At 40.5% G+C, this 19,931-nt stretch overlaps 1 protein-coding gene across 1 annotated transcript in view; it reads left to right on the plus strand.

Annotated features, from left to right (window-relative positions):
* IL17RE (interleukin 17 receptor E) overlaps positions 1 to 19,212 on the plus strand; it is a 55,330-nt gene extending 36,118 nt beyond the window's left edge. The window contains exons 8-16 of the mRNA XM_075183515.1: positions 1,203 to 1,269; positions 1,771 to 1,940; positions 4,406 to 4,453; positions 4,930 to 4,975; positions 8,177 to 8,331; positions 9,614 to 9,682; positions 11,627 to 11,681; positions 12,821 to 12,928; positions 14,381 to 19,212. Of these exons, the coding sequence (XP_075039616.1) occupies positions 1,203 to 1,269; positions 1,771 to 1,940; positions 4,406 to 4,453; positions 4,930 to 4,975; positions 8,177 to 8,331; positions 9,614 to 9,682; positions 11,627 to 11,681; positions 12,821 to 12,928; positions 14,381 to 15,015 (1,353 nt within the window). The 3' untranslated portion in view covers positions 15,016 to 19,212. The remainder of the gene's footprint in view (positions 1 to 1,202; positions 1,270 to 1,770; positions 1,941 to 4,405; positions 4,454 to 4,929; positions 4,976 to 8,176; positions 8,332 to 9,613; positions 9,683 to 11,626; positions 11,682 to 12,820; positions 12,929 to 14,380) is intronic.
* The last annotated feature ends 719 nt before the right edge of the window (positions 19,213 to 19,931 follow it).

Genomic DNA, 19,931 nt, shown 5'->3' on the forward strand with positions numbered 1-19,931 from the left:
TTGCCTAATCAATGCTTGGAGTTTGTCAGAATGTCTGGGTTTTCCACCCGCCAATTGAGGATTGACCACATGTTCTCAATGGGGCTAAGGTCTGGGGAGTTTCCTGGCCATGGACCCAAAATGTTGATGTTTTGATCCCCGAGCCACTTAGCTATCACTTTTGCCTTAAGTGTGCTCCATCATGCTGGAAAAGGCATTGTTCATCACCAAACTGTTCTTGGATGGTTGGGAGACTTTGCTCTTGGAGGATATTTTGGTACCATTCTTTATTCATGGCTGTGTTCTTAGGCAAAATTGTGAGTGAGCCCACTCCCTTGGCTGAGAAGCAACCCCACACATGAATGGTCTCAGGATGCTTTACTGTTGACATGACACAGGACAAGCGTTTTTCCAGATGCCCCAAACAATCTGAAAGGGGATTCATCAGAGAAAATGACTTTACCCCAGTCCTCAGCAGTCCAATCCCTGTACCTTTTGCAGAATATCAGTCTGTTCCTGATGTTTTTCCTGGACAGAAGTGGCTTCTTTGCTGGCCTTCTTGACACCAGGTCATGCTCCAAAAGTCTTCGCCTCACTGTGCGTGCAGATGCACTCACACCTGCCTGCTGCCATTCCTGAGCAAGCTCTGCACTGGTGGGAGTGGACTCATTCACAATTTTGCCTAAGAACACAGCCATGAATAAAGAATGGTACCAAAACATCCTCCAAGAGCAACTTCTCCCAACCATCCAAGAACAGTTTGGTGATGAACAATGCCTTTTCCAGCATGATGGAGCACGTTGCCATAAGACAAAAGTGATAACTAAGTGGCTCGGGGATAAAAACATCGAAATTTTGGGTCCATGGCCAGGAAACTCCCCAGACCTTAATACTATTGAGAACTTGTGATGAAAAACATCTAAGAACACTGAAGAACTATGCTTCATTTGACACATCTGCTTAAAAAAATATCTTGCCCGGCATAGTTACACAGCGGTCAGCATTGCTGACTCACAGCATGGAGATCTGTGCGAAATGCGTTGAGTTTGCTAATGGGGCTTTTATCTCTGTGTTCTGGTGGGTTTCCTCCCTGCTACATGACGAAGGATAATGATAATATCTTAATTAAACTTTTTCTTTAGAGGAATATATTCTAATTAATCTGAATAATGTCTTCCTTCTATGCTTAGACCTGAGCCTTGATTATGTCCTATCGTCTGCAGGTATTTTATACGTGTCGTGACAGTAAGAGGAATATATCATGTCCCTTTCAAGACCACGCGGAGCAATGTAAGAATTTTATTTGTAGAGATGTTACTGTAGACTCTTTTACTAAGAAATTCAAGGGGCATAGAAACATATATTGTGTCTCCCGCTTGCGACTCTATGGGGGGTATTCAAGCGTCAGCGAGTTTTTTCTTTTGACCGTGTTAAGTAATTTTAACGCTGTTTTTTATCATTTTCGAGCGGGTTAACTTTACCCCCAATTCAATTCCATTTTTAACGCTCACTTTTTTATAATGAAACGGTAAACACCCCTACAATGCCCACTTGCACCCTCATTATTGCTCACCTATATCCACAATGGCACCGTTTCACCCCCCCCCCCCCCACCCCTTTAAATAGCAGACCGTCCTGTAGCCGGTGGTAGTATAATTTGCTGTTACTTACGAACCCAATGACTTTTCCTGCTCTGTCTTACTTCGGGTAACTGATATTTTGTTACTTTCTATGGTATATTATCTCTTATATCGTGCGTTTAACAAACTAATCTGCTGATCTCTCCAACAGATGACGCGGAATTGCTCAACGTCTCCGTACAAGAGATAACGTTTTACTCAAACATAATGATGGTTAAATTCGTCAGCCCTTGTAACGTGGTGCCGGAGGTTTCCTTCTGTATAAAGGAGAACGGAAGTTGTATCACAGTACCAGAGGCTGTCATTGGGGGAGATGAAACGGTAACTTTTATTTCAAATTATATTTCTCCTCCATCCCTCCCAACAATATACGGATAGCAGATGTAAAATCTAGCTAAGAACTCAACTGTAAGTCTGCCGTGTTTGCAAACAACTCCACCTATTGAGTAGATCCTCGGTGTCCCGTGGCTATTAGTGTTGGGACCCAACAGTTACTGGTCAGTGTGCGTTCAAGCACATGGCCATAGTTTTAGGTGCCCCCAGTTTCTGGTGGGTACATTATCAGGCGTACGCCCCGAATGACTGACGACGAGTGCACATTCCGGCATGCCTGGGTTTTTGCCCATGGTGTTAGGCGCTCTCTGTTAAAACCTCTCAGAATATTCTCTGGTGCCTGAGCAGAGCCGGATTAACCTAATTGTCTTTGTGGGCTATAGCCCAGGGACCTCGGGCAGCTGGGGGGGCCATAACAAATATTTTTATGTAATACTGCCGGCGATCGGGTCGGGGGCGGCCTCCCATTCATTTTAGGTAGGAGCAGCTAACAGCAAATCTGATGCTGTTAGCTGCCCTGCTGTTGGTGTGGCCGCGGTGCACATTGCGCTGCTAGAGAGAAGGTTCCGTGAGACTATGACTCATGAGTCACGCCAGATCTCCTCACTAAGCAGCGCGCTGCCCACCGCGCGCCTGTACGGACAGCAGGACAGGAAGAAAGAAGTGGAGCCTGCAGGCTGCAGCGAGAGAAGAGGACCAGTTTAGTGCTGTATATATATTGGGGTGGGGTGCTCACAGTACCCTTAGCCAAGGGGCCTCCATTACCTTAATGCGGCCCTGTGCCTGAGCAACAGACTGTGTTTGCATCCTTTGTGTTTACTCATATTCTTGTAACCTGCTCTGACTACGATTGTTTGCTTGTGACCCTGACCGTATCTTATGTCACATATCTAAACCTGTTCTACCTGCCCTCACCCAGAGCTGCATGTTTACTACGTTTCTGTCTCTTTTGCTCTATAAAGTCATCCGCTGCCCCAGTGAGGTTAGTTCTGGGAGCCGCCACCTGTGGTTCCCTCGCAGCAAAGTCCATCACCCTCCTAGAGGGTCCCTGGTGACAACCAGAGTCTCTATTAAACTCTTAGGGGTATATTTACTAAACGGCGGGTTTGAAAAAGTGGAGATGTTGCCTATAGCAACCAATCAGATTCTAGCTGTCATTTTGTAGAATGTACTAAATAAATGATAACTAGAATCTGATTGGTTGCTATAGGCAACATCTCCACTTTTTCAAACCCGCAGTTTAGTAAATATACCACCTTGTCTCAGATCTTAGACTGAACTAACTGTGAGTAGCAAGTTCACATTCTAGTCCAGTGATGGACAACATGAAACACTTCGGGGACACATATTGTGGCTCTGTAACCTTCATAAGGGTTTCACATTACCCTTAATCTAAGTAATGAGATTGTCTGAGCAGGTTTTCTAGGTGGCAGCTTTAATTCTGTAGGATAATTCTGCACGTATCAGTGGATTATGTCCACAGTTCACAAGTCTTTACAATAGCAAACACTGGGTGAAAATTATATTGAACTTCAGTTACTATTCATATGAATGTTAGGAAGGCAACCAAACCGGTTTCCTATGATAAACCATTACTGACAGATCCAGATCTATGAAAGGTAGAGGTGCCGGGGCGAGTCTCACTTGGTTTATCGTGTTTTGGGGATTTTTTTATGGGTTTTTTTTATCTTGTAAATCGAAATTGTATTATTTGTCTGTTATTACCATTTGTATCAATCAGAGTTAGTTATGAATCACCTCATTTTACATCATTTTTAAAGATAAGGTGCTGTAGGGGCGATGGGGAGCTACGGTGATTAAGTAGTGGGTGTATGGCACTAATGGATAACCTGATACATTTTGGGGGCCACATAGTGTGGCCCTCTAACCTTCAAAGGGCCGCACAATACCCCATACTTACCAACCCTTTGGTCATACCCTCTGGGAGATCCCAGGGAGGGGCTGAAGTGGGAGGACGGAAGGGGGCAGGTCACGGAGAATCATGGGGACGGGGGACAAAAGGACGAAATTTACTGTGAAATGCGTCGTGGAGGTTCCCATAGTGACCACTTCAATAGGAAGTGGGGGAAGGATGAGGGAGAATTGACTGCTCTCCCGGGGATCCGGGAGACCTACCCGGAATTCGGCACTAATGGACAACCTGATACATTATAGGGGCCACACAGTAAGGCCTTCTAGCCTTCAAAAGGTGGCCCAATGCCCCATACTTACCGACTATTTTTGGTCTTATCCTCCGGGAGATCCCGGCGAGGAGGTAAAATGGGAGGATGGAAGGGGGCAGGGCGCGGAGAATCTTGTCATTTTGGCACAGCAATGAAATGACACAAAACATGAACCAGTCACAGTAGAGATCTTATTAGTTTTATTATGTCTTGTAGTGATTGTTGGTTGATATATAATAATTGATTTACTTTCTTGTCTGTGTCTTCCAGGAATATTATCTTAAAAATGTTGACAGAGATCCTCACCTGTGTTTTAAGGTAAAACCATCCTTATATATTCATATTCATATTTCTGTAAATAATTTATTTTTCTCAGTTTATTTAAAATAATACATGAAAATATAAAGAGATTACTCAGTCCAACAGGCGTAAGCGAGAAATGTATCAAATCACAAAGAGCAGCATACGAATATAGAAATGACAACATTCCAGAACTAACATAAAGCTTAAAAATGTTCATATAAAATCAGTAACAGAGCGGGATTGTCTGGGAAACAGAAAAAGTATCTTTTTATTAAACTATAGATAAGGGGTGGGGTCATCGGGCTGGCACCCCCCCCCCCCTGTTTGATATTTAAATAATATTAGACAACTGTTTTCGTTTTGCAAAGAGTGCCCCTGACCCAGATGTGCTTGTTAGTTTAGGGCTTTATCTGGTCAGGGAAACGCTGTCTGAAATATTGGAAAATATATATTTGTAACACTTGCCTTTATTTTATTTTTTTTGTTTACAGTTTGCATCACTGAACAACACCCTTATAAAATGCCCTGATGTAAAAGGTAAGTGAGAGAGTCATAGGAGCAAGTGGATGATTTTTGGAATATACAGTATTTGCATATACAATACAGACCTTTGTGTGCAGAAGATCAATCACACATATTATAGGAGCATAGAACCCACTAATCCATCTATACCTCATATGGTAATGTCTCCTCTCCTTTGTCTTTCCCTTTCCTTTATTGTCTTTTCTCTACTGTCTTATTTTTTCTTCTCTCATTTCTGTTCTCCTCTCTCCCATTGTTCTTCTCTTATGTGCTACTATTATTTTATTGTGTCCTCTCTCATGTCCTCTCTTCTCCTCTACTCTTCTTCTTTCTCTCGTGTCCTATTTTTTCCTCTACTCTTCTTCCTTCTCTCGTGTCCTATTTTTTCCTCTACTCTTCTTCCTTCTCTCATGTCCTCTTTTATCCTCTACTCTTCTTCCTTCTCTCATGTCCTCTTTTATCCTCTAGTCTTCTCCTTTCTTTTCCCATATCCTCTGTTCTCTTTTTTCTCCTGCATTCTTACATAATGTAATCTGTTTTTCTAAACTTTTGTTTCATCTTTCTTCTAATATACTCTCCTTTCTTCTCTCATGTCCTCTCTTCTTCTCTACTCTTCTTTCATGTCCTCTTCTCTGCTCTTCCTTCTTCTTTCATGTCCTCTCTTCTTCTCTACTCTTCTTTCATGTCCTCTTCTCTGCTCTTCCTTCTTCTATTATGTCCTCTCTTCTTCTATACTCTTCTTTCATGTCCTCTTCTCTGCTCTTCCTTCTTCTCTCATAGCCTCACTTCTTCTCTATTCTGCTTTTATGTCCTCTCCTCTACTCTTCCTTCTTCTCTCATGTCCTCTCTTCTTCTCTACTCTGCTTTCATGTCCTCTCCTCTACTCTTCCTTCTTCTCTCATGTCCTCTCTTCTTCTCTACTCTGCTTTCATGTCCTCTCCTCTACTCTTCCTTCTTCTCTCATGTCCTCTCTTCTTCTCTACTCTGCTTTCATGTCCTCTCCTCTACTCTTCCTTCTTCTCTCATGCCCTCACTTCTTCTCTACTCTGCTTTCATGTCCTCTTCTCTGCTCTTCCTTATTCTCTCATGGCCTCACTTCTTCTCTACTCTGCTTTCATGTCCTCTCCTCTACTCTTCCTTCTTCTCTCATGTCCTCTCTTCTTCTCTACTCTGCTTTCATGTCCTCTCCTCTACTCTTCCTTTTTCTCTCATGTCCTCTCTTATTCTCTACTCTTCTTTCATGTCCTCTTCTCTGCTCTTCCTTCTTCTTTTATGTCCTCTCTTCTTCTATACTCTTCTTTCATGTCCACTTCTCTGCTCTTCCTTCTTCTTTCATGTCCTCTCTTCTTCTATACTCTTCTTTCATGTCCTCTTCTCTGCTCTTCCTTCTTCTCTCATGGCCTCACTTCTTCTCTACTCTGCTTTCATGTCGTCTCCTCTACTCTTCCTTCTTCTCTCATGTCCTCTCTTCTTCTCTACTCTTCTTTCATGTACTCTTCTCTGCTCTTCCTTCTTCTCTCATGTCCTCTCTTCTTCTCACTCTTCTTTCATGTCCTCTCTTCTACTCTTCCTTCTTCTCTTGTATTCTCTTCTTCTCTACTCTTCTTTTATGTCCTCTCCTCTACTTTTCCTTCTTCTCTCATGTCCTCTCTTCTTCTCTACTCTTCTTTCATGTCCTCTCCTCTACTATTTCTTCTTCTCTCATTTCCTCTCTTCTTCTCTACTCTACTTTCATGTCCTCTCCTCTTTCTTCTTCTCTCATGTCCTCGCTTTTCCTCTACTCTTCTTTCATGTCCTCTCCTCTACTCTTCCTTCTTTTCTTGTATTCTCTTATTCTCTACTCTTCTTTCATGTCCTCTCCTCTACTCTTTCTTCTTCTCTTGTACCCTCTTCTCCTCTACTCTTTCTTCTTTTCTCATGTCCTCTCTTCTTATCTACTCCTCTGTTTTCTCTCATGTCTTCTGTTTTCCTCTATCTCTCTCTATTCCTCTTTCCTCATCTCATCTCCTTTGCCCACTGCTCTTTATTCTTATTATCTCATCTCTCTTCTCCTCCTATCTCATGTCTTCTCCACCCATCTCCACTCATTTCTGCTATCCTCATTTCCATATTTTTACCCTCTACTCTTCTTTCTTCTCTCATGTCCTCTCTTCTCCTCTCTTCTCCTTTTTTCGCTCATGTCCTCTCCTCCTTTCTCTTCTCCTCATTTCTCTTCTCTACTCATCTCCTCTTATTTCTGTTCTCCCATTTCTTCTCTTCTGATCATTTTTTTCCTCATCTCTCCTCTATTCTCCTCCCCTCATTTTCTTTGTCATCTATTTTTATAAACTTCTCTTTTTCATGTCCTCTCTCGTGTTCACTTCTTCTTCTCACACTTCTACTCTCATTCCATCTCTGTTTCCCTCTCCTCTCTCCTATTTTCTCATCCCTCTCCTTTCTCCTATCCTCTATTTTCTTCTTTTGTTTGCTCATCTCTCCTCTATCTCCTTTCATCTCCTCTCTTATCACAAGTATGCTTTAATTATTTAACTCTACTAGTCCCCAACCAATCTACTAGAAGGATAATTCCATGTGCTACATTGTATATATTCTATCTCCAGCTTCAGACTATGATACAGATATAACATATAGCTAACTAGTATTACATCAGGAATGTATGTTCTATTTCAATTTGCAATTGCCACAAACGGTTCTGTTTTGATACAATTTATTCACCTGATGATTACAATCTTGTTTTGGCAAATGTATACATCTGAGTGTATTAAACCTGATGATTCTTGCAAAATAACAATAGTCACCAATAGTCCCATATAAAGCACCATATATATATATTCTAAAGCTACATCTCCTGATTTGGACACAGATATGCTCAATTGATCTATCCAGATCTTGACATAATTGATGTCTTGTGTTCATATGGAAGCCATAGCCGCTTACATAGTTTAAAATCCTAAACCTATGCTGGTACTCATTAAACAAAATACATTTTTGTGCATTACAGCAAACAGGTTTTTCTGTGACCAGTGTCAGCAATATAACCGCTTCTGTCTACATACCGATCATTAAATAGAGAGATATAACTTGTTTTATATTCATACATATGGAATGTTTCTGCAGAAAATGTTTTTAGTCATTAATATGAGGAATGTTGTCTTTTATCTGTTTCGTGCTGGTTAAATTAAAGTCAAATTGTGTAATGTGCCTGTTTCTCTTCAGCCCGTAATTGGAACTTTGATGTCAAAATGCAGCTTTTCGATGCATTTGTCACAATATCCTCAAACGTTCCAGCTACATTCAGTGCAGCCATCTGTCACCGAAACCAAAACAGAGGGAACTGCAGCCTTCAGTTCGTCATCTATAATGTGTCAATGGTGAGCAGCAACATAGAATGCAGCTTAATGGGCAAAAATATTAATTCATACATGAACAGTCCTACAGTCCCGAAGGCCACAATGTTATACAGCCCCGATAACTGGTATGTTATACAGCCCCGATAACTGGTATGTTATACAACCCCGATAACTGGTATGTTATACAGCCCCGATAACTGGTATGTTATACAGCCCCAATAACTGGTATGTTATACAGCCCCAATAACTGGTATGTTATACAGCCCCAATAACTGGTATGTTATACAGCCCCAATAACTGGTATGTTATACAGCCCCAATAACTGGTATGTTATACAGCCCCGATAACTGGTATGTTATACAGCCCCGATAACTGGTATGTTATACAGCCCCGATAACTGGTATGTTATACAGTCCCGATAACTGGTATGTTATACAGCCCCAATAACTGGTATGTTATACAGTCCCGATAACTGGTATGTTATACAGCCCCAATAACTGGTATTTTATACAGCCCCAATAGCCAGAATATTATACAGCCCCAATAACTGGTATGTTATACAGCCCCAATAACTGATATGTTATACAGCCCCAATAACTGGTATTTTATACAGCCCCAATAGCCAGAATATTATACAGCCCCAATAACTGGTATGTTATACAGCCCCAATAACTGATATGTTATACAGCCCCAATAACTGGTATGTTATACAGCCCCAATGGCCAGAATGTTATACAGCCCCAATAACTGGTATGTTGTACAACCCCAATGGCCACAATGTTATACAGCCCCAATAATTGGTATGTTATACAGCCCCAATAGCCAGAATATTATACAGACCCAATAACTGGTATGTTATACAGTCCCAATGGATATATGACTTCAACCTTCCACAATTCTCCCCCATTGATGATCATATACATGTTTACTGTTTATATTATATACATTTTCAATAAAACTGAAACCAAATGTAGGGGCCAGGAGTCAGTTTCTATGTTCATTAAACCCTGAATTATTCCTTAATCTGAATCAATTCCTGGCAAAATAACTGTAACAGCACTTAAAGGGACAGTGTATATTTGTAATATATGATATAAGACAATTAGTTTAGTACAAAGAACATGACTATGGGGTGACTTATAATATATTTCTCCTAGCAGTACATTAATCCTGGAAACATTGAGCCTAATCCTGCCTGGTGGAGTGATGACGATATCACTGCTGGCTAGTTTGTACTTTACTTATCTTCACAATGAAGCAGACACATTGAATTATCCTCTTTCATTATGTAATATTCTTTCAGTCACATCCAGGCGGATCTAAAGAGAAGCACTTATCTCTCCCTCGGCCTAGCATAGGCAGCTGTATCCAGGTAAGACCTTTCTATTACCCTCTTTGATGATTTTATTTTTTTACTTACTTTGCAATTAACGTTAGAGGAAACAAAATTCTCATTTGTTGTCTTGGTGAAGACTAAAGACGCTGAAATTTGTTTCAGTGGTTCTCAAACTGGTTTGTCGACTTGGCTCTAACGTTCAAACATTTGCAATAAACTCTTAGGTGGTAGATTTACTAAGCTGCGGGTTTGAAAATGTGGGGATGATGCCTATAGCAACCAATCAGATTCTAGCTGTCATTTTGTAGAAGGTACTAAATAAATGAAAGCTAGAATCTGATTGGTTGCTATAGGCAACATCCCCACTTTTTCAAACCCGCAGCTTAGTAAATCTAGCCCTTAATCTTTAGTTATGTTTTAAAATTCTATCTAAATTCGAACAAGGTAAACAGGTTGAACCCAGATCAAGCTGATTTGAACAGATGCTGGAGATTCAATTGCTATATTATATAGTATATTAACAGTTTCCCATGCAACATGCAAACTCGGAATTCAAACTTGAACACAATAATGTTCGCTGCTTGCATTAAATAAATACAAATAAACTGTTAAATCCACTTAATCTCAAACGGGCAACATTGTACAGTTTATTTTAAAATATTTTGTTTGTTGTTGTGAATTCAGCCAATGGAACGGTTACAAATATAATTGATTCTAATGCGAACCGGTTCGAATAATTCGGACATCTCTAGTCAAGAGAGTGGTTTGCCAATTTTTTGGCTCTCTAAAGAGTACTAATCATAGACATTAATATTTATAACGTATTAGCCCTTATTTTAAAGGCTTCTCTTCTAAGTTTACCGCAAACAAATTGACTATTTGGACTAAAAGCTCAAAGGGATTCTAAACCAAAACGTAAAAATGAAATATGCACTCGTATTGTGGTTTACCTTGGATTGAAAAATTTAAATATTGAAATAAAAAAATATACGACCTGTTGTCCATTCAAACATCGGTTCCTTTCGGGCATCCTGGTGTTGTGTCCACAGCGAGGTTGAAGTTGAACTTCAATTTGTCTTCTCGACCCTCTATACAGAGTATGAGTACAGAGGGTCGAGAAGACAAGTTGTAGTACGAGCTGAGCGTCACTGAATATTGCCAAGGTGCACTGAGAGATCCTATATAGTGGTGTTGTGTGATTTGTGTGGGTGCGCCTATATTTCCGCCAAAGAACATAGGTTTGCGGAGGAGGTGGAGTAGGTGAATTGGTGGTTTGGTTTTGTGGAGTAATACAAAAACTAAATGTCATGTTGCAGTGTGAGATTATTGAAATTAGTTAAATGGGTGGAAAGGGTGGATTTTTAGAGGTGTTCCCTGCTTCTAGTTTGTTAAAACATCTCCCAAAGATGGAAAGAGTCAAGCGCATCTTGAAGTTCGCTGGGTGGACCATCTAGGTAAAGTGTTGCAATACCGGCTTTGTAAATAAACTCCAAAGATTCCTGTGTGTGGCTTTTACTAATCTTATACAGTACGTTTCCCAGAAGCCCCTGAACATGAGCCGGAGCCGTCATATTAAACCCCGTTTTAACTTTCAACTATAGGTGGTAAATGTATCAAGCTGAGAGTTTTCCGGCGGGTTTGAAAAGTGGAGATGTTGCCTATAGTAACCAATCAGATTCTAGCTGTCAATTTGTAGAATGTACTAAATAAATGATAACTAGAATCTGATTGGTTTTTCAAACCCGCCGGAAAACTCTCAGCTTGATACATTTACCCCCAGGACTGAAAGTTAAAAAGGGTCATTCCGAGGGGCTGGACACTGTGATCAGGTACCACCCGCACTTTGACAAGGGGCCCAATAATTGCACGTTAGGCCAACGGATGGATGAATTTAGGTTACAGCTACATGTTATGTATTATTAAATAAGCTTTTACATTTTGTTTCCACTTATTCTGTTGATCACCTATGTATTCTTGCAGGTGTGGCGTTCTGATGTCCGGTTTGCAAAAAAATATCTCATCTGCTCCTTTGACTGTAAGTATGAGAACTTCTGCTTCTGTCGTAGGGAAAGGACATTTTTTGCCTAACATGAATGATGGGAGTAGAGTGTTTATATCTAACAAAAAAATACTAAATTGGCTGGAGTCCTTCTTCCTCCTGGATACACGTCCTGTACATGTCCCTGCTAATGTGCCCATTCCTCACTGACAACCAAACACTGCAGATAATGGAAGCATCTGCAGTACCACCACTGTTGGTACGAGGTGAGGGATAAAGTCCCAGAAGATGTCCCAGAATATGAGCATGGTAGGGCCCTTCCATGTAGTAAAATACATTTTCAATAGAGGTCTTCCTTAAGAAACCATCATCATCAGGTATTTATATAGCGCTACTAATTCCGCAGCACAGTACAGAGAACTCACTCGTATCAATCCCTGCCCCATTGGAGCTTACAGTCTAAATTCCCTAACATACACACACACACACAGACTAGAGTCAATTTGATAGCAGCCAATTAACCTGCTAGTATGTTTTTGGAATGTGGGAGGAAACCGGAGCACCCGGAGGAAACCCACGCAAACACGGAGAGAACATACAAACTCCACACAGATAAGGCCATGGTCGGGAATCAAATTCATGACCCCAGTGCTTTGAGGCAGAAGTGCTAACCACTGAGCCACTGTGCTGCCCCACCATACGTAATATGTAAGCATTCCTAGAAAATTAGAGTGTTGATATCAGCTGACCCATCAGTGAGGCACTACTGGATCTCTCCACTTCAAAATTCGTATCAATTAAAATGTAGGTGGTGCATAGTTTTAAATAGTGGAGGTCATGACACGTCTCCTCCATCTTCACTTGGTTACTTCCCCAGCAAAGTTGACACCTAGATTTACTAAGCTGCGGGTTTGAAAAAGTGGAGATGTTGCCTATAGCAACCAATCAGATTCTAGCTGTCATTTTGTAGAAGGTACTAAATAAATGAAAGCTAGAATCTGATTGGTTGCTATAGGCAACATCCCCACTTTTTCAAACCTGCAGCTTAGTAAATCTAGTCCCTATTGTTAAAACAGAAATGGAATTGATTTGATTCTCACAAATGTTTGTGACAAAATACATAGTGTTTTAATGGAGGCTTCTTTTTAACATATTTCCTATTTATTTTTTGGCAGTTTCTCACAAACACCTGGGCCTGGTCGCTCTCCTGACCACACTAGTGGTCTTCATGTTGATTTTACTCCTGTACTTGAGCTATCAGAGGATATGGAAGATATTCACAGGTGAGGACGTGTCTCATTCAGTGTATGATGAGGTTTTGGGGGCAGCAGAATCTCAGGATTTAGGAATTGACCCCTTTAGGAGACTCCTTCTGATCCAATAGTGTCTCTGAAGGACCTCTAGCGCTGAACATTACAGGTGTCCAAAGCTATGGACAGATGGTGTATAAGTAATATAGCATCGGAATGGTTTGGATGCGTCATGCCCATCTGGAGCCCCCACAATTTACACAACTAAGTCTGGGAAGGTTTAATTTATATATCCAGACTTGGCGAAAACACAAAAAAAAGATTTGTGCCGCCTTCTTGGACTGGCTAATGGTAACTTGTGACGTGTGGGGTGGGGGGGACAGTGAATATCAGCAGAAAGGGTTTGAGTATTGTGGGGGGTGAGCTAAGCAGGTTCAATTATTTATTGAGAATTAGTTTAAATCAGCTGCAACTGAGCCAGCAGATATGTAATCACATGAATATATCAAGGATTTTTTTTTACCTAATTGGTCTGATATTGCTATTTGGACCCAAATAACCACCTATGATTGTATTGCCTTATAAAAAGTAGGGGCCTGATTCATTAAGGATCTTAACTTAAGAAACTTCTTATTTAAGTCTCTTGGACAAAACCATGTTACAATGCAAGGAGTGCAAATTAGTATTCTGTTTTGCACATAAGTTAAATACTGTCTGTTTTTTTATGTAGCACACAAATATCAACTTTAAATGTCAGTGTACAAATAAGCTATCAAGTATTTGTGTGCTACATGAAAAAACAGTTAGTATTTAACTTATGTGCAAAACAGAAAACTAATTTGCACCCCTTGCATTGTAACATGGTTTTGTCCAGGAGACTGAAATAAGAAGTTTCTTAAGTTAAGATCCTTAATGAATCAGCCCCTAGATTCTTATCTAGCAGGCTCATAAAATTAATCAGACAATGGTCACAGTAGAGGGTGCCATTGGCCGACTAGATCTACGGAATGACCAGATCTGGCTAAACCTCAGCCAAAGATCTAGCAATTTGAACAAGCAACCGCAGGTCTCCGTGGGTGCCTAGCTTAAATATCTCCACCAATTTCTAGTCAATCCTAACTTTTAAAACTATTGATAATCCACTCCTTCGTAGGTTCTTTATGATGTGGGCAATGTTGATTGGGAATGGTTTCAACATGAGTTGGGTTGACATTGATGTGGTGGCCCCATATTTAGATGCCTCTAGACAGAAGCCTTTTCAAATACATTCCATTGTGCTCCATATGTCATATAATATCAATATATACTTATTGTTTTAAATTTGAAAAACATTATGGTGTTTTGCATTCTTAAAATGATCTAGGGGTAAATGTATCAGAGTTGCAAAAACCGGGGTATGATACATTTACCCCCTAGTGTTACTTAACACGTTGTGGACTATATCTTTGCCTTATAAATCTAATTATTTGCTTTTTCTCCACGAAGCTCCACTTTGGAGGAGGACCATTCTCCTTGTGTATTCCTCAGATTCTGCCGAGTACAGGACTCTCATCTGCGTCTTTGCTGACCTCCTGCAAACCATCCTGGGCTGCGAGGTCATCTTGGACCTGTGGGACATGAACACTGTTAGTCAGATTGGGGTGCTGCCATGGTTTTACCAAAAGAGAGAGCTGGTGAGTCAACGGAAAGGGAAAGTGATGATTGTGTGGAGCAAGCGAAGCAAGACAATGTATGAACAGTGGAGAAACGGCAAACTCAACAGCATTGGGTGGAAAGACTCAAACAATCTGTTCGGCGCCGCCATGTCCTGTCTGCAGAAAGATTTCGAAGTAGAGCAGGAGAATGAACATTTGGAGCAATACACCATGGTTTATTTCGAAGGCCTTTGCGAGAAGAAGGACATCCCCAAAAGCTTCAGGAAGATCTCCAAGTATCGCCTTTTTAAGGACCTCTACAGACTGGTCAGCAAACTGCAGGACACTACTTGCCTATCCCCTCCTTGCCTGATAAAGGCCGTTGCCAAATACCTCATTAAAAAGCTTATAAGCTCTGAAAAAAGCCAAGGACTACAGCACCACATAGAACTCTGCAAGACGAAACTCCATGAACAGGTCACCTAAAGATGGAGAGGTGGAGATGAACAAATTACTGGCAAGATGTCCTGGTGTAAAAGCAGAGTCGATGCTCATTAGGAATCTATAACATCATGTCCTACCTGCTGAGGTTCAGGCCAGGGTGTGTACTCTTGACTGTACTCCGGAGAACCCAACCAGAAGACAGGAGACCACTGAAAAGTGGATTTAGCGTCCATTAATGAAAAACGAGACTTTTGCAGAAAAAGACTTTCTCCAGGTGTTATTGAATTATGATGTTGCAGTCAGGGTTTGTGGCAACATTTTGTGTTTGTAAAGATTGTATTAAGACTGAAAGGTCTTTGTTGTACGTTGAATTTTTTTTTTACAAAGCTGGCTAGAAGGATTTAAGGTTTAATAAGGTTGCTATGTACATTATAGAAACAATCCATACAGTAATTAAGTAAAGCAATATTTAAATCTGAAAGCCGCTTGCTTAAATATAAGCCTCACTCTCTAATCAGCTCTGACGTATAATGTTTCTTAAGCCCAATCTTTGGTGTTCTTTGCCCCCAGTGTCTATTGGGGATGCAGGTCATATATGGAAAGCCAAAAGTGCCAGAACTCTTCTTACTGTCCCCTCATTCCCGTCTAGCAAAAGGTGAGGGTCTGATATTTGGGAAAAGTATCATGCTTTAGATGCAATCTCCTGAAGTGTCATGATAATGTGGGTGGAGTCTTTATAGCTAGAAGTGGGTGGAGTCTGTCTTACTAGAAGCTAATGAGGCTTGGAGAATTAAAATTTTGGTGAACTGCATTTTGGGAATGGTTGGTGTCCCAAAGTTGAAACGTCCACTTTCCAGATAATAATTAGGAGAACTTGTTATAGACCTTCCCTCTTGAAAATAACTGAATTAATAAATTTCCCACACTACTGAATAGATTACACCTTAATTGCGTATAGTTTCAATATTATCTGGAGTGAGGACAAAAACCCTTATATATTTTTTAAAAAAATAATACAATAAGTTCCTGTGCTCAAATGGAAAAAAAATGGGTGGGAAAATATTAATGCTGACTGCTAGGGTAGGTTTGTCAATCCTGTAAAGTTTTCTTGCACACAACCTGGGCTCACAAAGATGTATAGAAATTGGTAGAATAGACTGAAGAAAAAAACAAAGTGTCAGTGATATTATCTATAATATATAAAGAAAAGTGGAGGTGTTGCCCATAGCAACTACGGTAATCCGATTCTAAATATAATTTATCTAGTGAATTCTAGAAGATGAGGGCTAGAATCTGATTGGTTGCTATGGGCAACACCTCCAAGTTTCCATTTTTAGAACATTTGATAAATCTGAATAGAGGACAAGAAATGACTTGTATAATAATAATAAAAATGCAAAGATATTTATGGAAAAAAATTCAATCTCTACAGAGACGTTAGCTGGGCTCTATAAGAAATATTATTTTTTGTGATAATCTTACGGCTGCTATTATTTCCCCAAGTATTGGCATTTTATATGTATTTTTATTTTCCCTTCTATTGTAATACAATTAATTTCCTGTCCCCCCACTAATGACATTGTTGCCAATCCTATGTGTTTAAATATCACTGTTGTATTTGAAAATAAGGGCTGGTTACCCTTGAATTATTCCGCAGTAATCAGTTTTTCTGTTTAACATTGCTCACCTTAATGCTGAGCGTCCCAATTATCTATCCCACCCCCTTTATTTTCACACTATTCTGTGTATTTCTAAGCATCTTTTTGCACCCAGGTTTTGTACAAAAGACATTTGTTTAATTGGTTAAGCTCTGCGATCTGGTATTACATGTGTAGGTGAATATGACAGGAAGCATAAAGTTATGTTAAACTGCAAAAAAATGACTAAACTGCATCTTCCTGCTGTCAGAAATTCCCGGGACACACAGGCATTCAATGAACTACTGTGAAAGTGGAAATTTTTAAGAAAGAATTTTATTTTTATACATATAGGAATCAATCACTGAAATTTTATAAATACATAGGATTAAATATGTATATATTGATCAATTTATGAGAGTCTTTTTATGTACATAGATGCGTACAAGGCATGTGGACTATAGCTTAGGAGGGGGACCTTATAATCAAGACATTTCCCTGCAAAATCATGTTCTGTACCTAACTCTTGCCAGTGATTTGTTAGAAGGATTAAGGTGGAACATAGTTACATCACAATAAAAATAAAATAAAAAATGTAGTGCATTATTAAAGGACCACAAAACCTTAAATATGTCATAAGTAAATGGAAGATTCTAAAATGTATGTACTCTTGTTCAGAGCCGGATCATGCATTGGACAAACTAGGCTCTTCCCTACGGCACTGAGGAGCCCTAATTATCCAAAACTATATTTACGTTTTGTTTTTTACTGAGGGGTGCAGATTACTATATCCTGTTTTTATGAGTTTTTTTTGACAAGCAGAGCAAAGGTTAAGGGGCCAAAAACAGACCTTTCCTAGGGCCCCATGCCCTTCGGGGCTTCACTGTGCATGCCCGATCCCCTATACCTTGGCTGGCTGGGCACCCCGGTAAGCACGGAACCGTACTGACGCGTTTTACACCGCCGCTAGCTCTATAGGGTCTTAATCAGGCTCTGCCCTTTTAATCTTAACTTAACGTGCCCATTCACTACTGCTGGGAGATGTAGGCGGGTGGTTCTCTGGTAGATTTGACCAAACATGTGTGGCCAAGTCTGAAACACCCGACCCTCTCGGACATGGGTACAGCGTGTTCAGACAATGACTACATACACGTCAGATACAGTCATCGTCTGATTGATTCTACCGCAAGTTTCGGGCCATGTGCGGATCTGAGTGGTAAAAGATTGCCGATCCCGCTGAGATATCATGATGATGATGATGATGATCATCCTGTATCTATAAAGCGCCACTAATTCCGCAGCGCTGTACAGAGAACTCACTCACATCAGTCCCTGCCCCATTGGAGCTTACAGTCTAAATTCCCTAATATACACACATAGACCGAGAAAGACTAAGGTCAATGTAATAGCAGCCAATTAACCTACTAGTATGTTTTTGGAGGACACGCTACAATCTGTACCCAATTAGGTCTAAAACAACTAAGCCTAACAATACATGCGGCTTCTTGATATATTAATTCTTGTAAGGAACATGTCTTCTAATAAGAGGAATAAAAGAGTTGGTGGTAGATTACACTTCAAAACCAGTTTTATTATTTACAGTTCTTGTTGCCCTAGGTTTCTCAGACAAACAAAATTTAGTTTTTTTTCACACACTGCATGATTAACACTGCACATGTACACACAGCATGTGTACACACATGTGGGCAGCATGTACACACAGCACAGTGGTTAACATTGCGGCCGCACAGTGGTTAACATTGCTGCCTCACAGTGGTTAACATTGCTGCCGCACAGTGGTTAACATTGCTGCCTCACAGTGGTTAACATTGCTGCCGCACAGTGGTTAACATTGCTGCCTCACAGAGTCGGGGTCATGAGTTCTATTGCGACCAGGGCCCTATCTGTATGGAATTTGGATGTTCTCCCCGTGGTTGCGTGGGGTTCTTCCAGGTGCTCCAGTTTCCTCCCAGAGTTCAAACATACTAGTAGGTTAATTGGATTCTGACAAAATTAACCCTAGAGTGTGTGTGTTATAGAGAATTTAGATAAGCTGCAAAGGGGGAGAGTCTGACGTGAATGACTACGTATGCTCTATGCAGCGCTGCGTAATATGATTGATGCTATATAAATAAACAATAATAAATATCTCAAACAATTAAAAAAATTCCATGTAGAAACTCACTTTTGGTAAATTTCATCATAGTGATTCTCTAATTCTATAGCAGGGGGATAATCTACAGTTTATTACATTTAAATCTTTTCTAACATATCGTTCTCTGCAGAAATTGTCTTCATCTATTCCACAGGGATGTGTTTTATGGTGAAACAGATAAATCTTTTGCATTGCACTCAGCAAAGTAGCAAGCTGCCGCATGAATCATACTTCAAGATACTTTGCACTTTCTGTTACATAGATAATATATTTGCCATGTTGTAAGATTTAATATATGCAAAATAAGAAAATGATAGATTTTGTACAGTGTTTATATTGACAGACTCACTTGCTTGTAAAAGAAATCCTTTTTATATAAAGACAAAAAAGTCACTGAATTCAATTACAAATCCTTGATAATTACAATAAAACTGATTTTTGAAGTCATTTCTGTTTATCTACTCTCTACCCACTATCTAAGTCTCAGTCTGTGGCTTCCTGCTGCCTCCATTCCCCTCCTCACAACATGTCACTGCCCCTGTCACATGCAGCCCTGTCCTCACTAACACATCACTCATCTCCTGATATACTCTGTGCTGCTGGGGACCCAGCTCCTTCCACTATATAACTCTCAGTCAGTGGCTTCCTGCTGCCTCCATTCCCCTCCTCACATCATGCACTGCCCCTGTCCATTGCAGCCCTGTCCTCACTAACACATCACTCATCTCCTGATATACTCTGTGCTGCTGGGGACCCTGCTCCTTCCACTATATAACTCTCAGTCAGTGGCTTCCTGCTGCCTCCATTCCCCTCATCACATCATGTCACTGCGCCTGTCACATGCAGCCCTGTCCTCACTAACACATCACTCATCTCCTGATATACTTTGTGCTGCTGGAGGACCCTGCTCCTTCCGCTATATAACTCTCAGTCTGTGACTTCCTGCTGCCTCCATTCCCCTCATCACATCATGTCACATGTAGCCCCGCCCTCACTAACCTAATCCTATGACTGTATGGGACACTACCTCCCACAAGATCAACAAATTATTTTCCTGAAAGATTCTGTGCTGCTGTGAGCTCTGTAATGCTTTGTCTGGCTACAAATTGTGCTGCCCTAGTCCACTTGAAAGCAAAGAACACACAGGAGAAACGGTAGATAAGGAA

This window comes from Mixophyes fleayi, chromosome 8 (genome assembly GCF_038048845.1).
Source record: "Mixophyes fleayi isolate aMixFle1 chromosome 8, aMixFle1.hap1, whole genome shotgun sequence".
NCBI lineage: Eukaryota > Metazoa > Chordata > Amphibia > Anura > Limnodynastidae > Mixophyes > Mixophyes fleayi.